Below are 23103 nucleotides of genomic sequence, written 5' to 3'. Positions count from 1 at the left end.
TTATAAGGACACTACTGACTGCATAAAGGGCCCACCTGGATAACCAAGCATAATATCCCCATCACAAGATCGTCAAATTCATCATGTGTGCAAAGTCTCATATGGATAAGGTAACATTCACAGGTTCCAGGAATCAGGACATGGACATCTTTGGGGAGGACCATTATTCAGCCTACAACAAAAGCTATTATGAATATTCAGGTACAAGTTTTTGTGTAGATATACGTCTTTATTTCTCTTGGGTAAAGACCTAGATGTACAATTGCTGGGTCATACAGTAAGTACATATTTAACTTCATAAGAAACGGCCAAACTGTTTTCTAAAATGGTTGTACCATTTTACATTCTTACCAGCAACATATAAGAAGTCCGTCCATCCTCATTAACACTTGGTACTGTCAGTATTTTTAATTTTAACCATTCTAGTGAATATGTAGCATAACTCCTTATAGTTTTAATTTGCATTTCCCTGATGATTAATGATACTGAGCATCTTTTCATGTGTTTATTGACCATTTATATACCTTCTTTAGTGAAGTGTCTATTAAAGCCTTTTGCCATTTACAAAATTTGGGGTAGTTTGTCTCAGTATTAAGTTATATGTATTGCAAATATATTCTCCCAGTCTGTGGCTTGTCTTTCATTTTCTTATCAATATCTTTCCAAGAGTAAAAGTCCAAGAATTGATGAAGTCCAATTTATCTGTTTTTCTCTTTTATAGTTCATGCCTTTTATAGCCTAAGAAATCTTTAAGATTTTTTTTTAACTCCCCAAGTGACTCTCACACACGGGCAAAGCTGAGCACTGCTGGTCTGTTGGGAATCTGACCTAGCTTTCCCAATTTAACCTGACTTTCCACCACAGAACCATAGGGCAATAAAGGTAAAACAGGAGTCTGGTTAACTGGAATAATGCAAAAAGCAGCATGCAATTGAGAGTCTTAGGGCTGTCTGAATTGACTGGCTTCCAAGGCTAAGTGTGAGCAGCTGTGAAGGGCTAGAAATAGTGAGTTGAAATGCAATGTCAGAAGTACTTTGTGTGTTCCAGCTAAGTGAAAGGAGGGAGAGAGAAGAGGATCGTCCTCTCCCCTGTGGGAAAAAGCACACCCAAGTTTATTTCAGTTTAAACTGAAAAAGTGAGAAAAATTATTTCTATCCTTAGTGGGATTCTTTAGAACATGCCTTTTACAGAGATGACATGGAGCTGGGAGTAAGACTTGGCAGCGTTTGGCCACCGTTTTCGAAGCCACCACATTAAACAAATGAAGTTGGCAGCAATAATATTTGCCCAAACCTTGGTTCCAACAGAGGTTAGACAGACTGAGCTTTCATTACACGAAAGGAGATGTCAGGAGCACCAAATGGGCTCAATTTCCCGTGGAGCCCTAGACAAAGTGAGTCTGTTTCGAAGCTGTGGACAGGAGGCTACTTTCTCTAGACGTTATATTTAGCTAAAGGAATCTCCAGCATGGCTTCATGCAAAATGTAAAATATGTCCCACACACATAACCACAAACCAGAGGGCCAGCAGGGAGCATCCCTTACGGGGGTTCAGCAGCATAGAGGGGCCAATTGTGCAGCTACCTTGACACCCACAGATTAGCTGAATTAGCTGTGGGCCAGATTTTTGGCCAGTTCTCACATTTAATGAGTCTTTGTTTCTCTCTTACTAGAGATTCTGCCCCTGAGGAGAAAAATATACTGCCCTATTTCACTCCCAACCTCCAGCTGCTTGCCCAGACGCCAGGTAGGAGAAACAACCCAATGCTGATGGTCAACACCTCCATACCCCTTAAAGGTTTGTGTGCAAGGGAAAAGGTTAGGTTAATTCTGTAACTAAGTGAAACATCTGGATTCAACAGAAAAGAGTGAGAAAACCCAGAATACCCTCTACTCTGCACACCAGACCTAGAGAGTCCTAATGGAACATGGAAATGGAAACCTGGGTTCTAGCACCAGATGACCAGATTTAAATACTAGCCTCACCTCTTTTTTGCCTCATCTCTCTAAGCCTGAGTTTCCTCCTTCACAAAACAGGGATAATAACAGTGAGTACCCTGTAGAATTATTGTAACGATTAAACAAGACAATGCATATAAAGTGCTTAACACTGTACCTGGCACATAAGTGTTCAAAAATGTTAGTTTTGATTATCACAACCTTTGCCAGTGAATCATCAAGTTTTATAGATTAAAAAAAAAGAATTAAAAAGGAAGAAAACTCGTGACTTTTGCCAGTGACAAATAAATTCAAATTCACACAAAACTCAGGTAGATTTTCATAGGTGTTCATAGCTGAACCAGAAATAAAGGTATCTTTTCTGAAGCCTATCTCCAGAGAAATGTGGATTTTCCTTTTGCTGCTGGAACCGAGTTTACAGGTAAAGTAAAAGGTATATCTAATTTATACATTTGGATTCCAGTTTGGCATCTCTTGGTTGCTGGCCATGACAGATAACAGCATCTGAAACAATGCTTCATTTCTCAAGAAATTCGGTCTTCAATTGCATAAGCTAGGCCCCTCTCCAAACCAATACCCACTTTTGTTTGTCCTTATCTCGGGGACTGCAATTTATCTATCACCATTTAACAAAGGTCACCCAACAACCAGAAGGAAGCCCCCAGTGTAGGATATCCTTGTCATCAAAGAATTACAGTATATGAGATTTCGAAGGCAGCATGGAAATCATCCAGCCCAAATACTCTTTTTAAACTTCAGGGAACTGAGGCACAGAAGAGAGAAGTAATTGTTCAAGGCTTCAGAGTTACTAGCAGAGCTGAGCCCAGGAGAAAGGGTCACTCGGAAAAGGGCTTCTGCTCGGACGGCACACGGCAAGCTCCGGGAAGCTTCACACAACCAACAGCACGGCCAGGTACATTCCTCACATATCTTACCTGACCACTGTAACTTAACCAGTGGGATTCTAATTCTTCATGAACAACACATTCTAAACAAAAGAGATTGAAAAACTAAGGTACGGAGAGAGAATGCGTCTTTGCCCAATACTAGAAAGCAAGGAGGTTCTCATCTAGCCAAAACAGAACTAACCTACTGTTTAGATCAGCCAAGCCAGCTTCCACCTCAGCGTTCTCTGCCTACATTGGACCCCAAGGGAGAGAGAGAAAGAGATTATTCACCCTGTGGGACAGTAAGCATTGGCTATGTAACAATCCTATTCACATCTCTAATCAATAATAATTTAATTGATTATAAAGTTACAAAGTTAAAGAGAAAAAGTTATAAAGGTCAAGGGAAAGTCCTATGATCTGCAACTATATACAAGAATACGAATAAATCTCACAAACATAACGTTGAATGAGAGAAACCAGACACAAAAGAATACGCACTGTATGATTCTATTTATATAAAGTAGGAAACCAACCAAAACTAATCTCTGTTGTTCAAAGTCAGGACAGTTGTTATCCTTGGGGGCGGACTCCTCCCAAGCCCCTGATGACTAGACGGGAGCATGAGAGGGGCTTCTGGAGTAGTGAAATACTCTGTCTTGATCTGGGAGCTGCCCACCAGGAGCACTCAGCTTGTAGAAATGCATTTAGCTGTAAGCCTATCAAGTGTGCACTTTTCTTCAATGAAATATAACCTATAAACAGTCCTGTGAGTAACTAGGAAGTCTTCCTTACACCCCCAGCATAGAAATGCACAGCTTAAGGAGGTACGCCCTGAGATCTTAACCAGGAGTATCACCCATGGGTGGATCTTCCTTCTGGAGGGGCAAATGCTCCATGTCTTGCACACATGGCTTGCACTCAGGCCTTGGCTGAAATGTGAATGGTTCTTGAGGAATTAGGAATACTTGTGCTTTGACAACTGGCTGTCTTCGGCATGAACATTGCTGAGATTTGGAGGGGCTATAAGACTCTCAGTTTGGTTTTTCTTGAACCTTCTAAAGCTGGCAGAAAAGGGGGCTGGGAGACTGAGTGAAGTCTAGATAGCTGAACATCTCTCACAGTTTTCTCTCAGAGGAACAGAGAAACGGAGGAGGAAACCATCAGTCAACCTTTTCCTTCTTGAGATAGTCTAATGGGCTGTCAAGGTCACAGAGAGGAGCTGAAGTGGTATCTGATTACTGTCAAAGTTCCACCTAAGTAGGTTTTTAAATAATTTCTTAAATAAAAATTGTATATATTTAAGGTGTACAACATGACAATTTGATATACATACATATACAAAGTGAAATGATTACCACGGTCAAGCTAATTAACATATATCTCCTCACATAGTTACCTTTTTTGTGTGTGTGAAAAGAGCAGCCGAAATCTACTCTCGGAGCGTATTTCCAGTGTTCAATACAGTATTATTAACTACAGTCATTAATTTTAGTCACATACACACATTACCAAGTGTTGCAGAATACTTCAAATTAATGACAAGCGAGCTAGAGCAGATGCTGGAAACCAAGGAGATGGTGAAAAGTACCCTCACCCTAAATGAAGGATGGCCCCAATCAGAGCACAGCCGGGCCGCTAAAAATAGCCAGTGAGCTCTGGGAGGAGTTATCTTTCTCTCCCTTCTTTTCACTGTCGGATGACTGGACCCTTAATATCCTGTCTTTCAGACACAGGGAAAGCCCCTTCACAGATGCACTTATGTAGATGGAATATTCTAAATCACTTCTTTTTTCATGCTGATATAAACAGAAGAAACTGGGCTCTAACTCCAGACCTAGTGAGATCTGTCTGGAAAACTTCCTCCTGTTAAGAATTGGAAAACTGACCAAGAGCTATGGCTCTTATCGACCACAGTCTTGTTTATTGAAGTCTTTTCTCTCCCAACCTCAAATTTTAACACTGGATTTTGTCAACTGGAAACCAATGAATTCCCAAATATGAAACCAACAAAATACCTTATATGTCTTCTTTATATCTATAACTTGTGGGAAGATTATTTGCCTTCTAAGAAGTTTTCTGGGGATGTCTGAGCTTGAGTATTAGACATGGTATATCATGTAACATGGTTGAGGCTTTTGCCACCATTTGTAACCAAAAGTCATGAAGAAATGACTCCATTGAGAGCTCGGGCTGAGAGAGCTTAGAAAAGAGGTTCCTGAGTTTCCAAGAGGCTAGTTCCACTGCTGATGGGTAAGGTGAATTTGGCATAAATTTCTTAAGATTATCACAATTAATTTTGAGTTTTTTCCTTGGTCAAATTTTTCAACTTACACCCAAGGAACTGTGACCAACAACTGAGTTTCAGAAAGCATTCAGGCATCCAAAGTTAAAGATATGTAGATACGTCATGATAAGAACAACCAAATTCATGAGTTCACCTTGGCCCAGATGAGAACTTGGAAAGAGAACTAAACCAAAAACATAAACATACACGAATTTGCTAAATGAACTGGAGGAGGAAAACATGAAACAACATCAAAGGTCCCCAAATCTAAGCAGATTCACAAATCACTGAGGGAAATAGACCGAACACAGCCATTATTAATGTATGCAGATCGTGAATTATGCTGCCGGTCTCAGGCTTGTACCTTGTAAAGCGCTACTTTCTCAGGCTACTATTAATTCAGCTGAGAAAGGAAGAAAAGCACGCCAATTCTATATTTTTTCTCCACAAGTACATAGTAGGGAATGACCAATGGAAAGCCTTTCAGGTGTGCCAATAAGATACTCTTTCTCTTATTCACAAGATTGTGTCATTGCTCCATCCAAGTATCTCTGTGACAAGAAACAGATACTTACCTTTTTAAAGAGTCTTCCTGAGTCCTCGCTGACTTGGACAAATCGAGGAATGATATTATTCAGGTAGATGTCACTCAGGGTGGTGTGGTCCCTGCTCTCCCGCTTCACCTGGTTTAAGAGGAGATTCCAGCAGTTGACTGGAGAGAGAACATTCTGATCCTTCCTGCAGAGAAACAGCAAGAAAAAAAAAAATCAATGTTGGTAAGCAGCCAGGGCCAACATCTACGACTAAGGCCATGTCACAAAATCACAGCAATCAAAGCCAAATCGGAAACAGCAGTATCTTTCCTGAAGCTTGAACCTCTAGTTTTCTCTTTTTCTAAAAACTCAGTGGAGAAAATAAGAATGAGAAGGAGAGAGAGGGAGCTGGGAGAGGGAAACAGAAAAAGGAAGAGGAGAAGCAGGATTACCTGTAGAGCATGGGCAGTGTTCTAGGAACCTGGTGCAGGCTTTATAGACATTATCTCGTCTAAGCTCCATCGCTTGTTGTAAGAAATGACCTACCGTTATCCCCATTTTACTGGTTAGAAAACTGAAACTTAGAGAGATTGTTATTTGCCTACAACTAGTAAGGACGAGTCACAGAGATAGTAAGAGAGAGTCAGGGACTAGAACCACAGTTCTGTGTTGTCTGAACAGAACAGGTCTAGGCTGCCTGACTCCAAAGTCCATCACCTTAGCCACTAAGTCATTTGGTTTGTGTCTAGGGTTAGGGACAAAAGTTAGAGATGTTGTCTAGAGATAAGATCACGTGAGCACTGCAGACTGCATCCTCACACACTTCTCTACCATAGGAGTCAACAAAGCCTGCTTTGGAGGCATCTGCCAGGGAAAAGATGCTAAAATCTTTTTAGTCCCACAGAATGCATCTACGGGGGTTTTGATTTCATTGATTGAGCCATTATCTCTTGTCCCATACAACCAAGAGCACAAACCACATCTGAACATACATATTCCTACAACTTCTACAGCCTGAGTGGAACAGTAAAGTGCCAAACCAAGATGCTCATTTCTAATGAAAACATTGTGATCCAGAAAAATTATTATTTATTTTTTTGGCGAGAAAGATTGGCCTCGAGCTAACATTTGTTGCCAACCTTCCTCATTTTGCTTGAGGAAGTTTGTCACTGAGCTAACATCTGTGCCAGTCTTCCTCTATTTTATGTGGGATGCCAGCCCCAGAATTATTATTATTATACTCAGTTCACAGCACTAATTTAAGCAACAGAAAGTTCTGCATCTGCAAGTGGGATTTCTTTAAGGAGAGAAACAGAAAGTAGTGGTTGTTTGTGATACTAATAATCAGGGTTTACTGTACACTCGGCACATGGCTGGGCCCTACACTCACGTTGCTTACCTTGAACCCCACAATAACCTGATGAAGCGGGAGTTATCAACCACATTCAGCAGATGAGGAAAGTTGAACTAAGAAAGGTTAAATATTTTGTTCAAGGTCACATAGCTAAAAAGTAGCAAAGCTGGAATTCAGAACCAAGCCTCGTAATTGCAAAGAGAATGCTCTTAATCACTCAAAGACACACAACCTATTCACCCCTCTTTTGCCTCTTCCCTCCCTACGGTCAGACTCTTAATGCAAAGAAAGTGAGTCGAAAGTGGCTTGGTTCTCAAGGCATCGCTGCCTTCACTCAGGGCTGGAGGCTGCCAGGCACCTGTGATGTGTAGAGCATGGAATTCAAGCTGGAAGGGCTTTTCCAAGTCTATAGTAAGGCAACTACTAATAGTCAGGCCACACCTCCTCTGGCTTCAGAACACACCAGACTGTGAGATCTAATACCTGTCTAACCAGCACCAAGAAGTTGCTTCAAACCAATGAATATTAGAGTCCAAACTGAAACTGTTCTATACCTGCCCACTGCCCCAGGCATTGCACTTCTGTGGTCAATATCCCTAATGCTTTTGTGTCAACTACTGTGGTAACACTATGTCACTGATGTTTCCAGGGAAATTTAAAGATTTCTATGGAAATAAAAAATATATACTAGCTGAGAGAGAGAGAGATGCATGTAATTAATCCATTCCTTTCAAACTGTTTAGCATCTGAAAAAAAAAGTGAACAAGAAACAATCCTAAACTCAAAATGGTGAGAGAGTGGAGCACATGCACTCAGTGACATTTGATGTTTCCACTGCAAGAGAACTTTTAAACTGATTCCAAATGAATTTCAGTCAAAAAATCCTAAATAATCTAATTTACATTTTTATCAGGTAGGAAGATATCCACATCCTCGGTCAGCACGGAATCTATGAGGCAATTACATTCTGCTTTTTAAAAGGGCAGATCTCCCAAGACCTTCACTTGAAACTGGTTTCAATCTGCTTCTTACAGGTGAACATGGGTTGATGGCCTCTATTAGTTCGTTTCCTATAGTGCTTTACACACATGAAAACAATGCCACAATTCTATTTCACAAACGAATAAACATCTTAAATGAACAAAGTGCAGTATTAGGGGCTTCAGTGGTTATAAAAGTGCTGATGTCACAGTGCAGTGTAGGAGACAAAGGAAGACCTCTAATGCAATGGAACATGAAAGGCACGAACGAAGGGCCAGTGAGCTCACAAGTGCACATCACAGATCACAAGAGCAGGAGGAGAAGCAAAACCAATCGACACCATGTAAAAGGATGCAGGGCATAAATCCCAAGGGGACCCTCAGAGGAAAGGATGAGCAAACAAAGTTGAGTTAATAAAAAGGATGGGCAAAAGTGGGAATCTTTGAAAATAAAATGCCTATCACTTAACACTAATAAATTTATTAGGGACTTCTAAGTTGCTACAAGTATTTTTATCACATGTATTTATTTCCATCCTTATAGCATGTCATGGGACAGCTATTATTGGTTTTAGCGAGCAGAAGCTTTTAAAGTGTGTTCCGAGAAACTCTGGAATTACAGAAAATCGCACTTCAATTTCAAATGATCTAACACACTCCTTCAGATGAGCAACCTCCACTTAAATGTGCAAGAGACCCAGCACCCGGTTTGCCTGCAGTAGACACCACCACAATGCCTCATGGGCTGCGGAGCGAGCTTCACTGTAAGCTTTGGAATAAAGGATCAAGGTGTGTACCTGAACCTCTGAAAAATGGCCTGTTGGTTAGAAGCGATGTTGCTCTGCACAGGTTTAGTTTTTAATATAAGTCTGTGTGCCTCCTTGGGGGAAGCTGTTCAGGTGAGCACATGACTTGACACACAGTGGCCAAGTTCAATTCCAGGTCACAGCAGGCTCAGGGGCCTATGCTGGGTTCCTGGGAGACCACGGCTGGGTAGGGAGAAGGCACATGCTCAGTATCATCCCACCGCATTATCAATTGTTGTAGTGCTGATTATACGTTTTTGAGCATATCCAATTCATATTTACAAACGGGAATGGGAATAGCTAGGCAATGTTAGTGATCCAACTTCAAAACAAAAATATCCTTCTTTTTATCGAGATCAATTTAAAACTATCTCAAGATCACAACTCCTCGGTGTGAATCAGGATTTTCTTGGTATTGGGCAACACAAGTCAGAACCAGAAATAACCTGGATGCTGAAACCGATATAAAACGGCAAGTAGGATTCATAAGCCCAATTTTGATATTTTGGATTCACAAACACAGCCTCATTGTTCTCACTGATTGACTCTGTAATAAGTACTCTTTATAAATTTGCACTTTAAAAGTAGATTTACACCAATAAAATACTGCTTTGATCTGCTGCCTCTACGGGGGTTCTATGCAAGATTTTTATTTTAAAAAAGGAGTCTGGCTTTAAAAAAACAGTATTAGACTCTGCTGTCTGTTTCTTCTAGGGGTTCCCACTCTCTTTTACTATTACTGAGGCTTTTCATATAATATTTTTGGTTCTTTGAGAATGTATGCTTTCTCAGACATATTCCTCCTTTCAACTGAGGTGTTTTAATTAATTCATTTATTTATTTTGCGGTAGTGTGGGCCAGGAGAGGTGAAGGGTATGTGGTAGGAGGGGACACAAATATCCTGCAGAGACAATTTTCCCAGCCAACAAGAACAAAGATGAAACACACTTCAGGCTGGAAAATAAGCAAGTCAACGAGACGTGATTTCATAGGAGTGTATTAAGGTTCTGTGAGAGTGGCTTCCTGCTTCAGCAGCCTTTAGCCTCATTTATTTGGGGCTGCTAGAGCCAAGGGACCTTCGTTTGGTTAGGAGACTGAAATTTGTCTTTCTATCTTTTCCATCTATCACTTGTTTGTACAGTGTCTTTACTTCCCGCCCCCGGAGGCGTAGGCTGTGTAATCCTCGGGCATTTAAAGAAAAGGGTCTGCATCCCTTAGGAATGTGCTGAACAGCTGCAAACCTCCTCAGACACTAATCTCTAAAAAGCAGACAAAATACCCAGAAGTATTGTTCTTACTTAAACAATTTTTCAGGAGGAAGATTAAGAAAACATAATACTGTACTTGAGAGGGAACGACTCTAGAGTCAAAAAAAAAAAAAAAAAAGAGGAGGTCCAGAAAGTCACAAGCTGGCTACGCATCCACAGAAGAGATTTTCATTATAAAGGCACTGAAGGAGACAAACCTGCGTGGCTGCATCAGTAGCTTCAGATACATCAGCCCAGCTTTTCTCCTTCAACTTAGACTACTTGTGGACGTTCAACAAACTTAGCAACAAATGCTCACACGGACTTCTCCACAATATCCGCGGCGAAGAGCTGACTCCAGAAAAGGCCCCACGTTGGCCGCGACATTACACTTCCTTTTTTCCATATACCCCATAAAGTGGACACACACCCTGTCAGTGTACATCTAGCTCCCTAAAGATCTTCAAAGCATGACCGTAAAATCCTGGAAGCTCTGCTGGCCTAAGTGGCCATTTAATTAATAAGTTTCATGTTCACAGCCCTGCAGATGGGATGCAGGTCACAAGCTTGGCATTACTGGATGGCTTGAGCTTTCGAAGCACTGATCTGCTGAGGTCCATTTCCTTTTGGGCCAACTGTCTCTGACTTGCCCACATCGCAGGGCTGTTGTGTGGTTCAAATGAGATGCTGGATGCAAAAAAATTACATCAAGAGTAAAGCACTATACAGATGTGAAGAAATATTATTACTTTTATTTCCAAACAAACTAAGATTCAGCTTTCATCAATTTCCAACATGCTCCTCACCCGGCCCTGGGCCAGGGCCAAGAGCACAGCCTGCTGAAAATGCACAGCCCACGGCAAATAATGGTTGGGATAAGACAGCAGCAACAGGCAATTAACCAAGCAGCTGTAAGTCTCTGGGAAGACGTGAGGGAGATACCAACGGGAGAGCAGAATTTAATCTTCCACTGTCCTTCCCCTAAGGGGCGACGGGGAGCGATCACTCCTGCATTCCACACAGGACGCTGTGTGCAGAGGCAGATGGGAGGGAAGCCAAGGGTGCCCAGGCTGCCAGAACCCTGGCTGCTTCAGCCCTTCCACAGAGGCCCGCTTCTCAGAATTCCTATCAAACCTGCCAGTCTGTATATAGAGATGGCAAATATCAAGACATCTAAGAGAATATTGTTTCCTCACTTTTAAAAATAGACATATATAGGATGAGAGACAAAACCCAAAATGAGTTAAATACATCATTCGATATAAGTTTCTGAGCACCCCACTATGAGGAGGATTTTAAAAAAAGATACACGCATAATAAAAGGGATCGTTCAGTGACGGTTGGACAGGGAACTAGTGACAAGGGGGAGGCTGGATTTTTAAACCTAAATTCCCTCCTGGCACCTTGATTAAAAGGAAATGAACTGAGCCAGCCAAAGAGATTATTTTATTCAGATGAGAGTTATTAGCCTTTCCGGCTTATTTTCTCTATTATGCATTTTGCTGATGCTGACAGAAGCAGACGGGCTGGATGGAGAGGCAGAGCCGCAGCGGATTTATGGTTTGACAGTGCCATGCATAAAATCAGACCCTTGCTGACCCAGATAAGCCAGAGTATGGATTGGATTTGCTGGGGAAAGTGTTAAAAGAAAGAGGGGGAAAAATCACCAAGGTAGGAACTGACTTGAAAAAGATTCCGCCAGTAATGGTGGCTGCTGGGTGTGTGACCCAGTAGCACACTGGCTGCCTGGAGGCATCTTTCCAAGACAGGTGGGCAGGCAGGCAGGCAGGGAGGGGGCAGGCACACTTCTCTGGGCTTATCACAGCTTGGCTGCAGCTTTGTCAGCAATGAGATCAGAGTAAGAGAGTTCAGAGACAGAAAGAGAAAAGGGCCAAAGGCAAAAATGTGTCTTCTATGTATGGAGAAATGAGCTTTCAAATTTCAGAGACAATACCATAAATTGTCTTCAGTAGCCTAGACAGATGATTAGAAAAGAGTCAAGCAGTGGTGTACCCACCTTACTCAAAATAGTCTAAATTGTATCATATAATCAGGCTTGGAGAAGAGCTGTATGGAAATGGAATTCTTGTGGCTCTGGATTAATTCCAAGGAGCCCAGCCACTCCCTTGGGATAATGGCATGTCCAAGAGCTGGGAGCTCAGGAATCTGCTTTGAAGTTGGGAACTGGACTAGCACCGTGTCTGACATCTTAATAACTACTTCCTGAATGATTATAGGACCAAGGTTCCTCTGCGTTAGGTCAGAGAACTGGGAGTGGTTCCCAAATACAACCCACTGGAGAATCTAACTGGAAACGTCTCTATCAATTTTTGTCAGGCAAGAGACCTTGCTTTCCCTTCAACTACCGCCACCCACCCCTTGTTCATGGCAGGGAGAGGAGGGTGGAGGTTCTTCGAATCACTCAAGACAGCTCTGCGGACCCCATGAGACCAGACACGGTCAGGGGGTCTACCCAAGATCTGAATCTCTGTCATTCAGACTTCTTGCCTAGATTTCTGACATATTATTGTCCAAGCTCCTTCCCTGAGTCCCCGATCTCTAAAGTCTTCTTATTTCATTCATTCAACAAATATTGATGGAGCACCTAAAATGTACCAGGCACAGTTCTGGGCACTAGGGATAAAGGGAGCAACATTCTTGTTTCCGACCCACTTCTCCCATGTTTGTAGACCTCCTGGATCCAACACATGGCTTTCCTGCTCCTAGACTGTCCATCAGCCACAACCCACACATCTTATCTCGGTCTTGATGCTTGTGTGTACAGTGGCTTAGATGAACCATTGTGAAACTCTGATTTTGCTGATTTAGAAGATCTGCCTGCCCACCAGCTCTCGCTATGGCTTCTGCAGACCTGGGACCTGTGTCTTACCACCAGCATTGTCAGAACTATAGAGAAGTATAAACAAAGAGGCTACTAAACCTTCCTTATGTACTCTGGGTACAATCTAAATGCTAAAGAATAAACACTATGTGCTACAGCCCAATATGATCCGTAGAACTAAGGGCCTAGAACTCCACTTATGTATTAAATTCCCCCCTGAACATCCCCCCAAATAGGCTGTGATCATATTAAAAAGTCTAAAAGAAGCTGCCTAATTCACTTAATTAAAATAAAACATCACAGCAAGAGCAAAAGACATAACACAGCTATGACTGGTGACCAAGGAATAAAAAGCAATATACGTTTCTCAGTTTAGAAAGATTTTATAACCATCCACCTTAGCAGCTGGATCCACATATCCATAGAATAACCTGTGAACAACTCTACAATTATATCTTCAGTTTTTTCTTCTGTAGTTAATTAAGATGTCACGAGAAACCCCGTAAGTAATTACAGCACATGATAAACATACAGAGAAAAAAAGTACATGCAGATGTATTAACAGACTTTTTAAATGAATGAAATCTTGGGAGATGACTGAGACCAGACAGTCTGGCTCACCCCTGGTAGTTCATTCTGGAGAAATAAATACCTGTCTGTGCCAAACTGGAATGACGTCACTTGGAAATCCACACACTTATTTTCAATGCAGTAACCACTGCCCTTGGAGCAGGCACCAGGCACGAGCGGAGAAGTTTGATCTACAGCCAGTAACTCCTCCTGCCTGGTAAATGGTACTTAAGTATGCCAAGTACCAACAAGCGCCTGGGAAGAAGGAGTACCCCTAAGATTCAGACCTCCCTTCCTGAATATCTGTTAATGAGACAATGGGTTCCTTTACAAGGTTTGTGATAACAATGAGGAAGGTGGAATAAAGTGATATGACTCAATTCTATGAAACTAAATGGAATAAAGTCTAAATAGTCATCAGATGAGCTGCATGCATCATTACCAGTTCTCATGTGTTATTTTGATATTTATCTTGCCTTACTAGAAGGAAGTCTCTTGAGGATGGGGTATATTTTGGAATATTCAATGAACATCTATTACCAAGAATGGGTGGGTACTTAATCAGCATTGACTAATGACAGATGCCACAGCCAAAGAAATCCTCTGACAATTCATTTAATGAATAGTTAATATCTACAGCCTCCATCAACCTGGCCTAATCAGCTGCTGAGCGTGTACCTGAGTAGCTGTTGAGTGACTGAATTTGTATGCCCATCGCCTCGTGTACTCTAAATTACAGCATATTATTAACCATGCCGATACTCTGCTGGCAAAATTTTAAAGGCTTGGGTGGAGTAGGAGATGCCCTCGTCAATTTCTGGTTTTGCAGGTTATTGAATTCTACAGGTCTGTAAGGAATCTGGATGAATGATGATACCCCATCCCAGCAAGGTGGTAATCTGTGGAAAGCACCCTGAGCCAGGCTTACAACCTAAAGTCTAATCTTAGTTCTGCCACTTACTAGCCAGGTAACCTCAGATAAGTCACAGAGGTACTCTGGGCCTCAACATTTCTTCATCTCCTTAGAAAAATAAATGGGGACAGCAGACCTGCTCTGCCTAACTCACATGGCTATTGTGAAGATCAAGTCAAATAAGGTGATATCTATAAAAATACTTCACAAACACTAAAGCGTTCTATACCTACAAATCAATATCGTCATCATTTGTTATTACTGTTATAACTATTATTATTACTTGACAGTCCACACAATGTGTTTACACCCACAAAACAAAGTGGCTAGAGTCACATCTGAAAAGACAAACGTGTCCCCAAATTCCCAGGGCTTATTACCCAAGTTTGCAATGAACTTGTTTTATAAATTTCATACATCATCAGTGCACTAAATAGGAATAGATGTTGTTGCCATTAACTTATAATCTGGTTTCCTGGAAATTCACAAACTCAGTGAATCTCCTGTGTCCAACCTAGGAGAAGCTTTAAAGGGAAGACTTTTAAGTGCAAAGAGACAAGCCAGAGGGTACAAAAAATAGAATCAAAGAATTTCAGAGCTAGAAGGGACTTCAAGATGGTCTAGAGTCTAGATCAAACTTGTCATTCTCTAAGTGAGGAAACTGAGGCTCGGGAGCCAGGCAAAACCCAGGTCTCCTGACTAGCAGTCATTTCTAATTTCATTGTCGTTGCTGCTCTATTTCAACTAAAAAACCCTTAGCATCTGTAAAGCCCTGGTACTGACAGAGTTAAGGGACAATGCCCAGCTGCCCCCGCCCCAGAGCACAGAGCTATTCTAGGACAACACATAACAGGAATGCCAAGGGCCCATGAACCCGGAGGAGCAAAATTGCTAGTGCCCAACGGCGCCGGCAAGCACGTCGACACACTGCACGCGGTTCCACATGAAAGGCGGGTGAATAGGAAAAGCAGTTTAACTCTCAGGCCATGCTAATTTGGGACTGGCTCTGGGCACCTACTGGAGGGCCGGGCCACATCTCAGCCACTCTGTAAAATGACACTTCAGCTCCTTCACTCTCTATTCCAAGGCCTTAGTTAACTCCTTCACTGCCTTCACAAGGACCAGAACAGATAGTAGAAAAAGAGAACTATCAAGGGAGAGCAAGACCCAGGAGTGAGTGTGGGTGATGGAGGCCATGCTGCAACGGGAAGACTGTTAGTCTGGATTCGGGTGATACTCACTAGCATCTAGCATCTCCGAGCACGCGTGTGATCTGATCTGCAGCCTGGAGCAGCCAGGCCCTTAAGTCTGTAAGAGAGTAGTTTCTCTGAGTCTTCAGGACCCCAAATCACCTTGCATCAGAATCGCCTGGAGTTCTGGTTTAAAACGTGGATTCCTGTGCTCCTCTGCCACAGACTCTGATTCTCTAGGGGTGGAGTGATGCCCAGGAATCTGCATTTTAAATAACTATCCCAGGTAATTTAACGCACACCAAAATTTTAAGAACAAATGCTCTTAAAGCAATGCTTTTCCAACTGTGGCATACAACCCATTAGTGAGGTTAAAAAAAATCAGTTCTGCAGGTCATCACCTAGAATTTCTCAAAAAATGAAACAGAAACAGTAGAACAGCATAATACAGAACAAAGTAGAAAACATCAGAGTATATCACACAGAGCAAAAATCTGTAAGTAGTGTTTTGCGAAAATGTTGTTCTCAGTCATTTATTTAAAAATATACTTATGTCTGTGCATGTGTATATTCCAGCTGGCAATATAAAATATTTCTTATAAAATATTTTTGGGGGTGATTACATACCCTGACTCTTTTGAGAATCTGAGGATCTTCTTTCAAGTATTGTCCTCCAAAGAAAGGTGGGGGGAGATATTCTGTACATATGCACCACAATCTGCACAGGAGTCAGGGGTCCCTGAACTTCAGAAAGCCTGTGGACTTCTCCGGAGGACAGTTCCTGCAGTGTTCAGTACTCTGGTCACAGTGGGCACCTGACAATTACTGGAATATGCCAACAACTTTCTTCTGATACTCTGTAAATGACTGCCAGTATCTGCATGATGCACCTGTGAGTAAGGGGCCCCACCATGCCGATTTTCTTCCTCTTATATTCACGGTGACTAGAAATGTTAAAGTTAAATGGTGTTCTGTAGAACACTGGGAGAAAGCTGTTAGCAAATTCCGGGAATGAGGATTCCAAAAGTGATAGTGTGGGTATAATGCCACTGCTTCCCAAGGAACACGCTCCCTGTCTACAATACCCAGGGATATGCTATGGGACTGGCACATTTTTGCACTCCTATTGATAAAGTCAGTAGAGGAACAAAGACTTGACTCCCAAGATAGTGACTTCTTTGACCTGTAAATGTACGCACAGACACAGGGGCCCCAGCCTCACCTGCTCTATCTGAATAAAGGACAGAAATTCCTTAGCTTTTGATGGAAGATTCAAAAAGAGCAAAGACAATTAGAAAAAGAGCAAGAACCCCAGCTTGATTATCAACCAGTCTCATCCTGATGGTTAAAACTATCTTCACGTAGGGTGAAAATGGGGACAACAGTTTTAGAAACCAGATATTGCCAATTGAAGCACAGAAGGAAGAGACAAGGTACAGTGCGGCAAGGCATCACGTGGAGAGGGGGCGGGGGGACGGAAGAGTGGGGTGGGGAGGCCCATTGAGAAGACAGAGAGTCAAACCTGAAAATTATTCTAAAATTTCCTGATGCTTTTCAGTAATTGGTTTTCATGTGGTGGAAACTGGCACCGCATCTAGGATACTTTGAGTCCATCTGTTTCTGAACTTAAGCTGTAGGCAAGATTCAGAACAGCTGCAATCAGCAGCACTGACCATGTTATATGTGTCTGGAGGAAGGAGGGAAATCAAACGAGTGTGTGGGAGATGGAGGAAGAGGGTTGCATGGGGCAGTGGAAGGGAAATCTGGAAGCCATCCCCAGACAGACAGGAGAACATGGTCGGGTCAGAAGGGATACCAGCAGAGCTACTGGAGAGGCCAAATCATCTGAGTGAAGAAAGTCATGGAGGCAAAAAAGCAAGGGCGTCAGGACAGGGAGCTCCTCAACAGTGCAGCAACAGGGCCAAAGAGTTCTGCGAGTCTGGGCGTCAATGAGCAGTGCCCTGAGGCTTCACCTCTCAAGGACCAGATCAAGATCATCCAAAGGTCCTACATCCAGCATGACATGAGCCGCTGGTAAACAGTCTTCACAACTATAGCCTAGAACTGAGATGAAAGCTAGGTTCTTGGTTCCCTAAAAGCAAGAGGGTGATCATGGAGAACGGCACGGAGAACTCGAGAGGAATAGTCTGAGGAGAAAGTGGCAAGGGACCCAATCCATAAGGTGGCTTCCCCAGGGTCATGGCAGGCCCAGGAATAGGGGGACTGGGAAACAGGATGAGCCTCCGTATACACTCTTTGTCTGGCCTGTGGCCCCATCACCAACTGCCGCTAACGCTCTGACTTAATCTATGGATAAGCAGGTCTCTCACTGCTCCTGAGGCTGCTCACTCGAGTCAAGAGAAAAGGCTTGGCAGTGAGCAATGTCAATCAAGACCTCATTCTGAAGGGGATAAAATTAAATGCAAACAAATAAATAAACCAGATTGTATTTCAAACAAATAATATAACCACACTGAAGGTCTGGAGGTTGGTGGAAAAGAAAGTAGCAACTAACTTTTGAACACGGTGTTTTGGTCCTCAAGGCTGAAAGCAAACAGAAATCTAAACCAGTACTGAAATCTAGTTGGTAGTCTTGTTTTTCAGAGACATGGACTAGTAATTCTGAAACTACTTTGTGTACACTCCAGGAGTGAGCATTCAAACAGTCACGCATCACTTAACGACGGGGATATGTTCTGAGAAATGCATCGTTAGGCGATTTCGTCATTATGTGAACCTCACCGAGTGCACCTACACAAACCTAAATGGTATAACCTACTACTCATCCTGGCTCTACGGTCTAGCCTATCGCTCCTAAGCTACAAACCTGTATGGCATGTTACTGTACTGAATACTGTAGGCAATTGTAATACGATGGTAAGCATTTGTTATATAAACATATCTAAACGTAGAAAAGGTATAAAAGATAAAAAATGGTACACCTGTATAGGGCATTTACTACGAATGGAGCTTGTAGGACTGGCAGTTGCTCTGGGTGAGTGAGCGAGTGAGGGTGAGTGAATGTGGAGGCTAGGACATTCCTGTACACGGCTGCAGACTTTATAAACACTGCACACTCAGGCTACAGTAAATTCAGAAAACAATTCTTTCTTCAAGAATAAATTAATCTTAGCTTACTGTAACTTTTTTAATTTTATAAACTTAATTTTTTAACTTTTTGACTCTTTTTGTAATACCACTTATAGCTTAAAACACAAACACATTGTACAGATGCACAAAAAATTTTCTTTATATTCTTAATCTATAAGCTTTTTTCTATTTTTAAAAATTTTTATTTTTACTTTTTAAACTTTTTTGTTAAAAACTAAGACACAAACACACACACTAGGCCTGCACAGGGTCAGGATCATCAATACCACCGTCTTCCACCTCCGCACCTTGTCCCACTGGAAGGTCTTCGGGGGCAATAACACACATGGAGCCTCATCTCCTATGATAGCAACGCCTTCTTCTGGAACACCTCCTGAAGGACCTGCCTGAGGCTCTTCTCGAGGAGGGGTCACTCTTTTCAGAAATACGTCCACGGTGGTTTGCTTTGTTTGTTTCTTTTTCCATCATAGATTTACTTGTAGGCAGATAAGGCACCAGGAACATTCCTCTCTACTAATGAAAACTTTTTGGTGTTGGGTTTCATGTTATCAAACTTTTTAAGGAGGTTATTGGGGTCTGCAAAAGCTTCTGCTAAACCTGTCACTGCGAACCGTCTTGGGTGTTCTTCTTTTTCTTCTCCTGCAGCTTCCTTTTCTCGCCTCTTCTTCAGCTATGCATTCTAGTCCCAACAACTCCTCATTAGTCACTTCCTCAGGACCCACCTCTAGGAGCTCCTCAGTGTCATCCTCATCCACACCATCCCATCACAGCCCTGTTGATCTTTGCAACCTCCTCATCCTTGGCACATCCTTTGACGTCATAGATGAACCTCTTGAGTGTCTTCTTTCAGATGCCGTTCGTATACTCAGTGACGTCACCCCAAGCCCAAGCAAAGTTCTCAATGCAGTCATAGACGTTGGAATCCTTCCAGAATTGCATCAGTGTCTGCCTCAGTTGCAGCAATAGCCTGGGCAAAGGTCCTCCTCAGGGAGCAGGCTTTAAAAGCTGCTATACCTCCTTGATCCATTGATTGGATCACAGAGGCGGTGTCTGGAGGGAGAAATATTGCTTTGATATTGGGATGAGATCACAATAAAAGGAGGATGTCCAGGAGCATCATCAACAATAAGCAAAACCTTGAAAGGCACGTTATTCTCCAAACAATATTTCTCCGTTTCGCTAACACTGCAATTCAGGAGGGCATCTTGGAAGAGGAGCTGGGTCATCCATGACTTCTTATTGCTCCTGTAGTACACTGGCAGTGTGTGCTGACTGATGTGCTTGTCGGCCCTGGGTTCTCACTGTGCCAGATCACAAAGGGTTTCAATCTGTAGCCTGCAACATTGCCCCCAAGCAAAACTCTTATCCTGTCCTTAAAAGCCTTGAAATCTGGCATTGACTCGGCCTCCTTAGGGATGACAGTTCTTTTAGACATCCGTTTCCAGAATAGGGAGGTTTCATCCAGATTGAACATTTGCTCTGGCAAGTAATTTCCCTCCACAATCAGCTTATCTAGAGTTTCCAAAAATTCTTTAGCTGCCTTCCCATCAGCACTCGCAGACTCACCACTCACCTTCACATTATGTAATGAATAATGATTCTTAAATCATTTAAACCACCCAGAGCCAGCAGTAAATTCAACATCATAGTCAGGTCCGGCCTCTTCTTTCAACATCGCAAACAAGCTTTTGCTTTGGCTGTGATCGTCATGGTGCCGAGAGGGATCACTTTTGTGTCTGGTCTTCAATCCAGGTCATTACAAGCTTCCCCCTTGTCCAACATAGGCTCTTCTCGAATTTTTGTTAGTCTCATCGTCTTCGATGACGCAGATCCTTTAACAGCTTCTGTCACTTTGCTCTTGTTCTTCAAGATTTTAGCTGTGGTGGAATGGGACATGCCTGAGTGGCGAGCAGTAACCATCACTGATTTTCCACCATTGTAGTCCTTAATCACTATTAATTTTGTTTCCAGGTCAGTCATTTGACGTGCCCTCTTACTGGCAACACCAGCAGTGAATTCTGTGTGCTTAGGGGCCATGGTGAACAAAACAACAAGAGATTAAATCAAGCACAAGAGAAAATAGTGCAATCAAGAGACACAGTAAACACGAGATGGTTGAGGCTGCTGCTGGCCGAACATCACACACTGCTTTACAGGGCAATCATTTGTCACTTAACAAGAGCACACATTCTAAGAAATGAATCAGGAGGCGAGTTCGTCATTGTGTGAACGTCATAAAGTTCACTTACACAAACCTAGATGGTATAGCCTACTACGCACCTGGGCTACATGGTACTAATCTAATGAGACCACCGTCATATATGCAGTCTATTGTCGACCAAAACATCATTATGAGGCTCATGACTGTAAACTTTCTTTTTCTAAGTAGAAAGAGTACACTCTAAAATAACAATAAAAAGTACAGTATAGTAAATACATAAACCAGTAACATAGTTGCTTATTATTATCAAGTATTATCTACTGTACATAATTTTATGTGCTATACTTTTATACAACTGGCAGTGCAGTAAGTTTGTTTCCACCAGCATCAGCATAGGCACACGAGTAATGTGCTGCACTATGATGTTACGATGCTATGTCACCAGGGAATAGGAATTTTTCAGCTCCATTATAATCTTATGGGACCACCGTGTATATGCAGTTCACCATTGACCAAAATGTCATTATGTGGCACGTGACTGTAAATATATCATGGATAATGGGTGCCAGGTTTCTCACTGTTCAGAGAACAGAGTTACAAACATGGAAAGGGGAGAAATAGAGTAAAACATGTGATGTTAGCCTGGAATTGAAGATAGCGATGAGAACTCATAGGCTTTACTATAGATAAGCAGATAGATAGACAGATAGATAGATAGACAGATAGATAAAGAAGTACGCAGGTATATGTGTGTGTGTGTAATACATCTATTTATTACCTCTGCTGAGAGGAATTATAAACGATGGTACTCCAGCAACAAAGAGTACATCTAGCATCCATGGCTTCTAAGTACCATTATTCATTAAAAGGAACCTCGGCTTTTTAAAGAAATGGCTCCAGAGCTGAAATAAAGAAAAGTACAAGATGAACCTGGAATATCTTGTTGTGCCAGAAAGTAAGGAAGTACTCAAAGAATGATGGGTGACACGTCAAAAGGACACAGGAACCAGCTTGAAGGGACTCCACAAGCCAAATCTAGGACAATACGAACATCAAGATAAAAAAGGATGGGGGCTGGCCCCATAACCTAGTGGTTAAACTTCCGCGTGCTCCACCTTGGCAGCCTGGGTTTGAGGGTTCGGCTCCTGGGTTTGGACCTACTCCACTCATCAGCCATGCTGTGGAGGCATCCCTAATCTTCCTCACCAAAAAAATATAAATAAATAAATAAAAATGGTGAACGAATAACACCAGAATCCATGAGTCCACAACGATATAAACAATCAGATGAGGAGATGGAAAAGCTCTTCCTTACAGTAAAATTTGAACTGATAAACGTAAAAGGAATGATGGAAATTGAAAAAATTACCTTTTGGTAACCATCATAATAATAATTGACTCAAGTAAGAATCATTAATAGATGCTAAAACTAGTGGGTATAAAATTTGAAGAATAACGTGATATTTACATGGTCTCACAGTATCCCTCCAAACTATGTGTATTAATTACAAAGCTAAAATTGAATAACTTTCTGGCAGAAAAATCTGGCAAACACCACTTTAACCAAATAATCAAAGTTAACATCACCAGTAATGAGACAAATCATCAAGGCACTCAGAAAAATATGATATCACTGCTATGGTATTCTTGCCCAAAGCACATAACCTGAATCTAACCATAAAGAAATATCAGACGTTATCAGAAATATCAAATTAAGGGTCATTCTACCAAATAACTGGGCTGAATGTTCCCCCAAAATGTCAGTATCATGAAATACAAAGACAGACATGGAAAGCAATCCCCACTAAAGGAAACTAGAGATAAGACAATTGAATGGAATACCTAATCTTGGACTTTCTTTTGCCAAAAAGGAAATTTTTGAAACAATTGGTAAATCTGAATGTCTGTTGATTATGTAACATTTTTCTATCAATATTTATACCCTGATTTTGATAACTGTACTGTCATTATATCAGAGAACAACTTTATTTTTTACTAAATACACACTGAAGTATGTAGGGGCAAGGGGGTGTCATGTCTGCAACTTATACATGAGTATTTCAGCAAAACAAGATACATTCGTGCATGAGTTGTGCATGGAAAGAGAGAGAAAGAGAAGGGTAAAGCAAATGTAGTAATATGTTAACATTTTCCAGCAATCTGGGTAAATGGTATAATAAATTATCTGTACTATTCCTGCAACGTTTCTGTAAGTCTAAAATGATGTCAAAAAAATTTTAAAGATCCCATTCTGGAGGAAAATG

At 41.8% G+C, this 23103-nt stretch overlaps 1 protein-coding gene across 19 annotated transcripts in view; it reads right to left on the bottom strand.

Annotated features, from left to right (window-relative positions):
• SRGAP2 (SLIT-ROBO Rho GTPase activating protein 2) overlaps positions 1-23103 on the bottom strand; it is a 236803-nt gene that overhangs the window by 108944 nt on the left and 104756 nt on the right. For all 19 annotated transcript variants that reach the window (XM_023640439.2, XM_023640440.2, XM_070266562.1 and 16 more), the window contains one exon: positions 5708-5870. In XM_023640439.2, the coding sequence (XP_023496207.1) occupies positions 5708-5870 (163 nt within the window). The remainder of the gene's footprint in view (positions 1-5707; positions 5871-23103) is intronic.

Source organism: Equus caballus, chromosome 5 (assembly GCF_041296265.1).
Source record: "Equus caballus isolate H_3958 breed thoroughbred chromosome 5, TB-T2T, whole genome shotgun sequence".
Taxonomy (NCBI): domain Eukaryota; kingdom Metazoa; phylum Chordata; class Mammalia; order Perissodactyla; family Equidae; genus Equus; species Equus caballus.
Note: the sequence above shows the minus strand (reverse complement) of the source record. Positions and strands in the feature narration are given on the sequence as shown.